At 39.1% G+C, this 12915-nt stretch overlaps 2 protein-coding genes across 2 annotated transcripts in view; one reads left to right on the top strand and one right to left on the bottom strand.

The window, feature by feature from the left end:
* The window catches only part of LOC117536217 (olfactory receptor class A-like protein 1), a 52234-nt gene that overhangs the window by 28046 nt on the left and 11273 nt on the right, over positions 1 to 12915 (top strand).
* phtf1 (putative homeodomain transcription factor 1) lies at positions 78 to 12688 on the bottom strand. Its single transcript, XM_034200998.1, has 17 exons — positions 12365 to 12688; positions 11345 to 11470; positions 9442 to 9498; positions 9277 to 9346; positions 8839 to 8997; positions 7837 to 8017; positions 7472 to 7592; positions 6732 to 6929; positions 6397 to 6642; positions 6054 to 6182; positions 4397 to 4666; positions 3382 to 3513; positions 3060 to 3146; positions 2415 to 2570; positions 2150 to 2245; positions 1534 to 1659; positions 78 to 820 (listed from the first exon to the last, which is right to left on the bottom strand). The coding sequence occupies exons 2-17, from the start codon at positions 11372 to 11374 to the stop codon at positions 800 to 802; spliced, it is 2079 nt and encodes a 692-aa protein (XP_034056889.1). The 5' UTR covers positions 11375 to 11470; positions 12365 to 12688; the 3' UTR covers positions 78 to 799.

The raw sequence follows: 12915 nt of genomic DNA, 5'->3' as shown, positions 1-12915 counted from the left end.
AAGCTCTAATAGATTAAAAAGACAACATAATAGGATTTTTTTAGAAGGCAAAATGTTAAAAGAGAAACATTACACGATTGATAGGTAGATAAAAACATTTATTCACCTCTAACAAGTATTTTCTTTAAGCAAAACTTGGCATAGTTATTTCCTTTGACAATTCATCGACACAAAACACAGATAGTGGTCATTATTTACAGGTACCATTACAAGTTTAAGTGAAAATAGACCCCCAAATAAATAAAGCCCTCTTACAATCACAAAGTTTCCTCTTTAAACCGTACAAAAATCAAATTCCTATGAAAATTAATTTAATTAAACTGGCAGCCCCTTTTGATTTAGCGGCTTCAGATAGCACATAGCTTGATTTACAGTTAGTTTAACTAATATATTGATGGGAAAACATCAGTAAGACTATATAAACTATCCACTCCAGGTCTGTATTTACATTTTGTTGTGCGTATACACCTCTGGATGCCACGGATGCCTGAAATGATCTCAGACCTCAAAATCACCCCTATATTTAACGACACACTGAAAAGGGGTAAAACATTAGGCACTGGTTTAGTGGCGTGGTAGATGGACACCAACTGAGCCGCCAGCAATTGTGTGTGAGCAATAGTCAGAGCATCTCAGGCTTGGGAATGACTGATGAAACTCAAGAGACAGACGTTTCTGCTGGAAGGCACAGACAATGAATAACAGTCAGTAGATTTGCACTTTTTTGATGAGACGCTGTAGCTGCGGACAGAGCTTCTGGTATCCAGTGTCCGACTGTTAGTAGTTTGCTCTTTTCACATTAAGGCTTGATTTTCCACAGCTGGAAATGAAGCAGAGAATATACAACTTTTGTTAGAGAAATCTACACACACACACACACACACACACACACACACACACACACACACACACACACGACACACACACACCACACACACACACACACACACACACACACACACCACACACACACACACACACACACACACACACACACACACACACACACACACCACACACACACACACACACACACACACACACAACACCACACCACACACACACACACACACACACACACACACACACACACACAACATTTTGGGAATAACGCTTATTCACTATCTTTTAGCGAGTCTATTCCAGTCCCATGTCTGTGCTATAAATGTGGAACTACAACCAGAGCCCATTAGCTCAGGTTGTTTCAGCATAGTTCAAAAATGTACCACGGATTACCATGTATCTTTTGTTTTAACCATAAAAACTACTAGTAATAGTTAATAAGTGAGCATTAGAGAAGTTAATTGATGTATTTTTGAACTTTGAATGCAGCTAGACAAGCTATTTTCCGATGCTCCCAGTCTTTATGCTAAGCTAGGCTAACAGCCTCTGGGGTTCACACACAAACATGAGAGTTGTACACATAACTTAATACTAAAGGGAAATGTGCCTATTCAATTAAGTATATTCACAATAGAGGGATTGCTAAATTACACATGAGATATCATTTAACTTTAGCAGAAAGACCCTCACTCTGATGTTGAAGCCGAGCAGGTCGCTGACCACAGCAGACACAGCGGACAGGATGACCACTCTGGTGATATTGTAGATCAGAGGGTTCACAGTCAGACCCAGCAGTCTGAAAGGTATATCCAGCTCCTTAGGAGGAGAGAGGGAATACAATGTTATATAACTTTACAAAATGAGTCAAAGCTAGAATGAATTATGGAGGTTATTAGAGTGTAATACTAAGGGACAGTTAAGTAGTTAAACATAAAGTGAGATTACTGAACACCAATTATTGAACAATTGTAACTAACAAACATCAACTCAGTCAGTGGAAGTAACAGTTTTATTAACATAGTCAACAGGATGAGGAATTATATATTTTTTATTTTACATTTTGGTTAACGTCAGCCATTGTTTATTTTCTAAAAAACACATTTTAAACCAACTCGGAATGTTTCATTATTTAAATGACACAATGGGAAAAATAATCTAACCTAAAAGTGCTGCCTTAATCTTATTTTGAAAGGATTAGAATGCTAATATATGCAGTATTTTACACTTAAAAATCAAACAAAGCCCCTCTGATGGTACATTAAAATTAGAGTATTTCTTATTCAGAAAACAAGCTAAAATTGCTTACCTTCATCAGTTTTGTAGCTAGTTTCAAAACGTTGTTCACAATGTTGAGTTCTTCTTTCTTATTGGGTTTTTTCTCCATCTTGAGATACAAATTGATCTGCAACAGTTTCACATAATATAAATAATACAATAAAGTCATGGTCATTTTTTAACTGAATGATATACTGACTGTAAATCATCTGATAGTATTGCTGTACAGGGCTGAACCCACAGAGAAATAACCTGCAGCTCCATGTGTTTCCCTCTTTGCAGACACATATTCTTACCTGCTCGGTGAGCAGCACTGATGAGTTGCTGTATTTGCAGTTTGTCTCTGAGCCGAGCGTTGCCAGCCGTAACAGAAAGAGGATGAGGGAGGAGGCCCACACCATCAGCTCCCAGTTAGTCAGGGTCTCTAGGAATGTCTGGTGGTTGCGCAGAAGCTAAAGAAGGGCAACAAAACAACAACAGTGGTTATGCTTGTAGCCCTCAGCAATTAGTTGTAAGAATTGGGATTCAACTGTATCATGACATTACATTGTTTTTAGCTGACACTTTTATCTAAAGGGACTTACAATAAGTGCAATATACCAAAAAGATACAAACTCAGAACAGCAAGAAACATGCAGGTTCATTTGTTTCAATAAGTCAAACCATTGTAGGTGCTGGTGCATTAGCTTCAAATGAGCTAAAACCATTGAAGTACAACATTTAGCTTTCCTGATATCAATGGAGAGCTTGTTTCCACCATTTATGAGCCAGGATAACTAACAGGAGTACTTTTGACAAGCCGAGTGATAAATAGGTCTCATCTTCTTGTCTGGTAATAGGATTAGATGGTTGCATCTTTTGTGGCTGTCTGGTAACATTATTACATTTGGGATCGCTTCACAGATCAGATCTGTTCCAGCTGATAAATAAGATGACCTGACCTGGGCGCAAATGATGAAGGAAATGGAAAGTGCCAAAAGGAAGATAGTGGAGACAATGACGTCAACGGAGCGCTGCGGCCCTCGTCTCTGCAATAAAATCAGAAATATTTTATTGATATCACAGTGGGGAACAGTGCAGATAAAAAGGCAAATGCAATATGTATTCAATAAGTAGCAGCAAAATGACGTACGGGTAGCATCCAGTAAGAATAAGCAAGTCAGTGAACACACCACTACAAACAAAGACTAGTCCAGTGAAACACTCTTGAGGTGAATAAAATATACACAAACAGGGGGAGTTTTAAAGCAGGAGAATACACACCCTGAGAAAAGAGCGTAGTGACAACCACATCTTAATGTTCTGGACTTTCTTCAGCCTGAAGTGAGGGATCTCGGATTTCTTGGCCTTGCGAGCTGAAGTCAGGTGGCTGAAGTACTTGGCAAACAAGAGTCTCTGTAACGGGAACAAGGGAAATACAGTGTCAGAGATGCAAAGCACAGATAGAGTTAAGCAGTTCTGCAAAGAGTCAAGAGAGGTGATTCTGTTTAAATGGTCCTTAACACCACTAGAGGGAGACATTTGTTAAATAAATGAACTGAATGAATTGATAAGTGTGGATGAGTTGGATTAATGTAAGTACATGGATTTTCACTTCATGTTTATTACGAAAGGGCAATATTTGCACATGTAGGGCTTGAATAAAATGTCAGGGGATAAGAGCCAAGTTTATTGGATATTCTGAGAATTACAAATCTGAAAAGAAGCTAATCTATAGTTCAAAAATATGGATTTTGTCACTAAATTCAACTTTTCTATTTTGATTAATACGGTTTGGAACAGTTCCTCTCATGCTTTGGATGATGCCAAAAGGAAGTATAATATGTGTGGTTAGTGAGTAGTCCCCTTGAGCTCTGTTATCTTTTGTCAACATTTTTTTTGGCATTTGCTAATTTGGACCATTGAAAAACATGCCGATTTAGCCGTTAGTAGTTCCTGTTTGCATTGTTACCATGGATGTCAGGACGACCAATTTAATAATTAATTCTCATATTGAAGAACGTTATAAATGTGGTAATTATGAAAAAAGAACTGAGATTATAGGAGATTTTTTTCTAGGAGTTATAAAAAGACACAGACGTTTATATGAGCTATTGATAACCTCAGGAGTTACATTCAGTTATGAAAAGCCATTTCGTTTTGACTGTGATGGAGGAATGCCACTTTTGGGTTAAAATTGATTCTATAAGCAATCATATTTAACTACACATAACCTTGTGGCAAGACATAGCTGAGAATAAAGTGTGAGCAAATATATAAAAAATACTTCAGCGCTCACCTGTTTGTACGTTCTCTCAGCCACACACATCATGAAGAAGAACAGTCCTATGAGGCAGACTCTTTGCAGCGTTGTGATGAGGAAAAAGACGTAAGCATGGAGACCATGCTGCCCCAGCGCCATGTCTACCAGCTCCTTCTGTGAAAGGGAGCTGAGTTTGGACACGTCCAGACGCTGAGCCAGGTGGAAGGCAAAGGGAAGCAGAGCCAGGGTGGTGGTCATCAGCCCACCAAGCATGAGGTAGCCCACACCCTGCTCCACCAACTTCACCTGGGAAGAAACAGGAGGGAGACACAGGAGACATCTTGTTATGCTGCAAAGAAATTCTGCTAATAAAATCAGTGCATCTGGACAGGTACTCAGTCAGAAAATATTGATTTAAATTAACATAGCCTGCATGTTTATTACCCAGAAGTGATTTAACAGTACATGTCTGACAGTTAAACGTTGAGATTTTCAATTTTTTTCATATCGGTAATTATGTAAAATGTACATTGTAATTCTAAGAGCCATTTTGATGGAGTGTCATGTTTGGGTTCAAGTTGTCACAATGAGGTGTTATTCACTGTGTGTCGCTGTCCGATTCCCTATGGCGAATGGTATTTACGTTGTTTTTTTGTCACCTGATAGGGTGTGTCTGACCGCGGAAGGGCAAATGGTTAAAGGCAGTCGAAATACCACAAAGCATGTTTGTTAACAAGGATAATTGTATGAACTTCACTTTCACGATGCACAAACCCTGGTCAATAAATGGAATGTACTATTCCGCATCATCAACAAGCCTACCGACTCATCATTGAAAACAACAACACAAACGGTATCTATAAACACAGTAAGCGCGTCAGCCAATTCATCCCGGGAGTTAAAACACCACATGGAAGCTTCAGTATTGGGCTCCTTTGGCAATCCTATCTGCACCTTTATTGCATAACTCAAGATGACTACACTTTGAATTGCAATATTTCTTGTCACAGATATGACTGTGTGGTAGACAAACTAGGAGACCTAGAAGAGGTTATTGTGTAAATGTTGTGTTTTAAAGGGTTAGGAATCACCTAAGTCACACAATAACCAAAACAACATAACCAATCTAGGCAGTTGTAAACCAGAACCATCCTCTGTCTGTAAGTTAAAATGATTGATTTTGTCAGAGGAGTCTGGTGGTTTGCAAAAAGGGCATCGACAACAGCTTCAGTTCCCCTGTGAAAATGGCTGTCTGACACAGCAAGGTAAAGAACAGTGAACTCTCCCTTTTTAGGCACACAGTCTTGGTTCTTGGCTTCAAACACTTGTATTATGCAGCACTAGGAGGGCTATCGATAATATATTGGTTTTGTGATATGAGACTAGATCTCTAAATATTGCACTAAGTGACTTTCTACTGGTTTTAAAGGATGCATTACGTAAGTGACAGATTGTTCTAGCTGTCTGTTATATTATTTGCCTTTACCCACATAGCCATTATATCCACATACCTAATAATCATATTTAATTTTTTTTTTTGGGTGAAAGCAATAGTCAACCCTATGATATTGTCGCAATTTTGAAGTCCAGGTATTTAACCTCAAATATTGTGATATCGGATGTCTTCATACCACACAGTCTAAAACTGCACATGCTGTATCATTATTACAAACATAAAGAGGATATTGTGTACCCGTGTGAGGATGATCCCACTGATCTCCAATACTGACATGTCTGCTTTCTTACACTCGCCCTGCTCCCATATTATGGCACTGACACGGTCCTTGGATGGGTGACACGACTGCAGCCAGGACAGCTGGTTCTGAAATCACATGCACAATAAACAACATTTAGTTTACTGCTGCTTTTAAATGTGTAAATAATGCTGCAGTGTCATATTCTGCAATGGTTCTAGGGCTAAATAGGATTCTGAGTTACTGGGATTAGTCATAAAATGTGGAGATCTGAAAATAAACCATGACTTTTTAAACACAACCGTTATGTCCACACAACACAAGGTTTATTGACGATCTTACTCCGGCGATCCCCTGCTGCAGGCTCTCATCGTCACTGCTCAGAGTGGTGGTTGGTGGGAGCGTCAGGCCGGCATTGTACCTCCCGTTCACCTCACTGTCGCTGCTCTCCGTGGAGGCGGAGTCAGGCCCCTGGAGAAGCTCCTCCCACAACGTGTCATCGGTGTCGGAGGCAGGACGAGAGCCCAACCTTGGCCTGAGGCGATCCACCTCTCGAGGCTTCACTTTGATGGAAGCCCCACTCACTTCCTGTTTCAGTGTTTGAAATAATTATTTAAATCTTGCATGCTGTGATCAATCTTAAATACCTGTTCTATAAACAAAACACCAAACTTCACCTGAGGTCTTAATGTGGGTGTGGCCATAGAGTTTAGACTCCTCCTTCTAACAGAGGCCCCTGTTTCAGATGGCGGCCTTGTTGACGCATGTTGTCTCTCTTGATCAGATGCTGGAAGAATTAATTCCACCGGTTGAACCCCCTCCTCTTCCTCACTGGAGAGCTCGTCGGATGCCCCAAAACCTGACTTTCTTGTGATCTGTGAAAGAATATCAAGTCACACAAACAAAAGGAATGACAACACATGCATGAATTTGAAATATGCCATAAGACTAAAATTATATGGTGTAAAAAACATGTTATTAAAGAATCTAGAGCAGCTTTGAAACACAACCCTTAACCAACGGAAATTCATAAAATAACAAAACCATCCGTCAGTGTGATGAACTCCGATATAATAGCGAGAGTTGATAAAACGACTGCACGTTTTAATATTTATTAAAATATCTATTCAGATATAGGTCATCGACTTCATTAAAGATAGTTTTCATCTTTATTACTACTTATTCAGGTTTAACTCAATCTGCCTTTCTTTTTGAGACAGCAAACTAAACAAAAATACCTTATTTTGATGTTGATATTAGCCATGAGGTAACACAATTCAAAATGTTATTAAACCTACATGTCAATACAGCCCACCTGCATTTATTTGGTGTTATTTGTATCTTTGATTCATAAGTTATTTTCTTCTTTACTTTATATCACAGTCTTGAGATTCAGTAGTTTGATGAGTGACTGTACCCTCCTCTCTTCGTTCCTGTATAACAGCTGGCTTTCTTCAAACGACCAGGGCCCCTGCTGCTCTCTGTCCTCGCTGTCATTCTTCTCCTCAGATTTTTTCAGCCCTCTGCTCTTCCTTGGCCTTGCAGGAGACAGAATAAAAATGTCAGTTGAAGACAATACATTCTAAATACAGCAGCCATTACAAAATGAGCTAAACCCACAGGAGTGAAAGAAGTTCAAGAGAGGCCTTACTGAATAGAATAACTCTAGGTTTAAGGTCTCTGAGTCTATTTGTGTGAATAATGTGGCAGTTTATGCACCTGAGGTGAGAGTGTGTTTGTAAAAGCAAATGAGTGTGCAGTGCCTAACAATGAGTACAGCACCTCCGTCTGCGAGCGGGGCTGGTGGTGCAGCTGGCAGCTGGACTGCCCGAGGACCACCGGCTGGACTCAGTGGACACAATCTGGCAGTGCACCGTGCCCAGCAGCAGCATCAGAAACATGGGGCCAAACACCTCGCTGGCACTCGCCCCAGGGACATCCACGTACAGCAGCAGCGCGGCCACTGAGGGGAGCAAAACATTTGGCATCAGCAAACAAAACGGTCCCTTCGGGGGGACATTATAACAGAATTCCTGCTTACTAATGAGGTCTTTCTGTGTTGCTCAGGTGTGACGGTTAATATGGTTAGTGTTGCACATAACTGTGTAAACTGTGACAAATGGAGATCCTGAATTAAGTACATATCAAAAACAGGGTACTGTTTTTTTCCTTTAATGACCGTGTTTGTGTTTTAATGGTTTAACAAAGTCAATAGAAAAAGCTCTAAAAGATTATTACAGATGCAGAGATGTTGTAATTTAGGAACAACACACACTCAACAGTAACTGTTGTAATATACATGAGCTTTGTCAGTTAATATTACCCAATGCATGTCAAGTTGGTTAACTCATTTGAGCTCCATTGGTTCAAGAAAAGCATGTTAATAATTAGTATTATAAAAGAGGCAGTTTTAAAAAAGGTACAAACATAATAAACTATCTGAAGGTCTAGAATAGGGGTCCAGACAGAAAGTATTTACTAAATATATTACTAAGACATGTGAAATTGGACAGAGTTAATGTATTATGACAAAGATGTTAAGGATTAGTATTCTGTCAAACCTGTTCTCCAACATCAAGTGACATTTCAGTTATAACTTAAAATCTTTCATGAGTAGCATAAGTGTCAAGACACTTGGAGTTTGTTTAAAATGTGTAGTCATGTCATTTGTACACTGGTTCTTGTAATTATGTTAATGTTTGAAAGAATAAACCAATGCAATCCAGTTCTCTGAGAAACCACAGCCCCATTATGAATACAATTAGATTGAGCCGGTGAGCAAACCTTGCATGAAGTAGAGCACGAGGATGCAGGAGGAGATGGACTTGGAGGTGACCTGGATCCACCACTGGAAGAAGAACGGGAACAGCAGCACTCGGACCAGACCCTTCCGAGTCAGAGCTGTCCAGGGCCGGTCTGGTTTAGCTTTGCTGAAAGTTGACCCTAAAGGGAGGAATAAGAAAGTCTCTTACAAAGCTTCATTGAAACCATTATAGATTTGACAATATCTCACAGCTTTACAACATAATTGTTGCTCTGTTGCCGTTAGGGTTAAGCAAGACACAACTACATTGAACTAAAGTTACAGAAACAGAACGTACAAAACGGATCAGAACATAGGCAGAAATGACTTAGGTTAGTGTGGATATGTGTGGACAGGGTAAGGAGCAAATGTATTTACTGCTAACAATAGATGGAGAACTACTCTTCATCGATCCTCACCTCTTACTAAGTCGACATCGATGAGGTCTGGTTTGATGTGGCCCGTCTTTCTTGGTTTGCTGTTCAAACCCTTGATACATGGAAAGTGGTATTTTCGATTTAGTGGGAATGCCGAAGATAGATACACAAAGTATTTATTTATCAAGATTTTTTTTGTCGTCTTACATTTAGATCGGTGTGCTTCAGAGATTTCTCCCAGACTTGTTGATCATAGGCTCCGATCTGTAGCAACAACACAACTTTTATCAATACTTTCCTTCAGAACAAGCACTGCAGGATGTTAAATAAACTGGTTATTAAAATAAATGCATTTTAAATACAAATTATTAAACCAATGTACTTTTATCTGGCATTTAAATAAAACATTGAAGCCTCATACACATCACAAGTATGACTACAGAACAGCAGGCAGTAGCTCAGTCTGTACGGACTTAGCCTAGGAACTAGTTCACCTCCTGGTCACTGCCGAGCTGTCCTTGAGCAAGGCAACTTAACTGCTCTCTGGCACCGGACAACCTAGCAGCCTCTTCGCTCTAGCAGCTCTCTATAAAATGCATGTGTGTATTTGTACTGTGCATTACTATGCATTAGGGCTGTACGATATTGAAAAAAACTGACATTGCGATATATATTTTTTTCCTCTGCGATATATATTGCATTTTTTTTAACCATATTTGACTCGCACATTTTTTACCGGTGTTTTGATGGTCTGCAAACTAGCGGGGCAGGGCCTGCTGTGATCTGATCAAGAATGATTGTGATTGGTAGTTTGCTGTGCATGCAGAGCCTGCATGTCACTCACTCAAGTACCTCTGACATGAGAGCCGCTCAAGTTTTCCTTTTGTAGCAAGCAGCAAAATAATTGTAACATGACGTGTTTGAGTTAATTTACCTACTTAAAGGTGGGGTGGGTAAGTTTGGGAAACCGGCTCGAGATACACTTTTTGTTATATTCCATGGAATGCTCTTAACATCCGATAGCAATGAATATCTTAAGTGCTTTGACAAAAAATCCATAAAAACATTTCATCTGTGGAAGCCGTAGTGCTGTAAAAAGCACGACCAATCATTTTAGCCGGCCCGGCTAAAGTAACTGGATGGCCTACCTGCCTGTCAGCCTTCCATCTGTGCACAAACTTATCTCGTGCCCTCATTGGTCATGTGCACGTTCGTGTGTGTTGGAGGAGGGGCTCTGTAAGGAAGTGGCAGATTTGTTCCGGCTGTGTATTTTCAAATTCTAGCGCACTCGAGCTGGTTTCTCCAAAATTACCTACCCCAACTTTAATATCGCACGTCCTAAAATAAAAAAAATAAATTAAAATTAAAATTAATAATAATAATAGTTATCGCCATGACACGATATATCGTTCAGCCCTACTATGCATGTGTTTGTTTTTACTGTGTGTGTTCAACCAACAGAGTAAAAAACTGAATCTCTACTTGGGGATAAATAAAGGGTTATCTTCTTCTTAAAAAAACGACATGAACTACTAACATAAACAACGTAAGAGATGATGGAATTTGTTATATTATATGATTACAGGTTCAGCAGCAAGAAACACTTTCAATTGCTCCACTGCCGTTGAAGACATGTAAACACATGTCTCCAACGGCGTCAGATGTTGTTCACATTTGATGCAAATCAGGTTATATGAAAGTGAGCTCTTAAAATGAGTATTGCATAATTGTGTGCTTCTGGCAGCCTTATCCCCCTACATGTTTCAACATATGGTAACCTATCCTGTAACAGGTCCCACCTTTTTTTTCCAACTTCATTTGCTTTGTACACAGTCAAACAAAACAGGAAAGGTATGCAGGTGTTTTTGTAGAATCAGCAGTGTCTCTGTCAATTAAACACACAATACATCAAAAAGTCTTCATCTTAGACTTGTGTCTGCTGGGTTTTTCTGGGACCATTTGCATTTATTGATATAAATATTGCCTTTTAAATAAATACATGGCCTTTGCCAGTATATTTTTACAACACAACCCCTCATTTATTTATCTTTGAAACCTGTTTGTTGGATATATTAATGGTATGCCTTTCACAACAACATATGTTGTTTACCTTCTCTTGATACCAGGCTATTCTGGCCATTGTGATCGGATTCTGGAACCAGTGAAGTCACAGTCAGGTCATTTCACAAAGAGTGCAGGAAAGAGAGACGACTGGGCAGAAATCCAGATTTGTTCACTAGACAAAAAAAGAGATACAGACACATTGAACCAGACAAAACGTGATGGAATGAAGCTTAGTAAGTAGATGGGTTAATATTATTAAGTGCTGTCCTTAATTTTATGTATACATTAATGTAAGAAGGGACAATGCACATTAATGAGCACTCGATTCCATCATGTCATTTGTCGGATGTAGTTGCTAATGTTCCTATGCAGTCCCTAAGGTTCGAGAGCTTTCTTTGATTCTTTTAATTGTATTTATAACTCTACATTTAATAGGAACATATTGTTCTTTTAATTTCATAATATTTGTTACAAACATAAGTTACTAACTATTCTACAGATTCAAGTACATTCAACAACAACATGATACAAGTTTGATGCCCGTAATAATAACAACCCAAAAAAGAAAAATACATCGAATAAACAACATGTTTTAAGCAACATTGGATCTGTTAATTATGTACCTCACATTTATCAATTACAACAATAGTAATGCTTACACAACATTACTGCATCGCCAATTATAATACATTCATATAATACATATTATTATGCAATTAGCCATTCTGCATTATTGATTAATTTACTATTGCTACTTATATTAAATGCTAATACTCATGAAGGCTACTTTTAGATTTTGAATGCTTTACTTTTGCAGTAGTTTTACACTGTGACATTTCTACCTTAACTTAAGTTAATAATCAGAGTAATTCTTTCAGCAATGCATAACAGCAACACAATGAAGACAATAGTTAGCAAGCGTTAGCTGTAGATGTGGAGCGCTTCGTTAGCTACAGTAAGTTTCGTAATGCAGGACACATCTGCTGATGTTCAACCATATTCTTTGTAAACAAGTTAATGTAAGCTAACAAAAGCTAACAGTTAGCAAGAGGCTTACATAACTCACCTAAAATGAAACAGAGCGAGTTGGTCTGCCACAAACTGGAAGACAGCTTTAATAATCATCACAAACTGGTCGCTAAATACTTCAGTCAGGAGCAAAAGCAGCGTCTTGTTGTCAAACTGAGCTAACTCCTAGCTACGCGTTTATCCCAACTGACACTCTTCGACGCGTTACATGACTTCAGAATGTTTCATTTCTAAATTGCTTCCTTCATACGCATGAACGTATGCCGATACGTTTATTCCAGGAACGGTGTACTTCAGACTACACTTTTATTTACTTTTAGTTTAGCATTAGGGGCCGTGTTCCGCTTCCCTTTTCCGGGGTTTGTTGTGCTTGTGTGGGATCAACCCTCCCTCAGTCATGTCTCTCAGGCTGAGAGTGCGCTCTGTTGTGCTGCAATCTGAATCATTTTCCGTGGGTAAGATTCAGACAATAAACCGCTACTATTGCATTGAACATTCAATCAACAAGGTCTGATCTACATTTTTAAATACAAGTTTGACTGATGGGGATGGTCGCAGCAAGTTGAGGAATGTGCTGCCTTAAATGTC

The sequence above is a fragment of the Gymnodraco acuticeps genome, unplaced genomic scaffold (assembly GCF_902827175.1).
Source record: "Gymnodraco acuticeps unplaced genomic scaffold, fGymAcu1.1, whole genome shotgun sequence".
NCBI classification, from domain to species: Eukaryota; Metazoa; Chordata; class Actinopteri; order Perciformes; family Bathydraconidae; genus Gymnodraco; species Gymnodraco acuticeps.
This window is presented reverse-complemented; position numbering and strand designations above follow the sequence as displayed.

Coding starts and splice junctions, on each gene's coding strand:
- phtf1 (XM_034200998.1), bottom strand. CDS start 11,374: ATGGCCAGAATAGCCTGGTATCAAGAGAAG. Junction 9,347..9,441: donor TGAAGCACACCGATCTAAAT/GTAAGACGACAA, acceptor CCATGTATCAAG/GGTTTGAACAGCAAACCAAG. Junction 3,147..3,381: donor CACTACGCTCTTTTCTCAGG/GTGTGTATTCTC, acceptor ATTTTATTGCAG/AGACGAGGGCCGCAGCGCTC.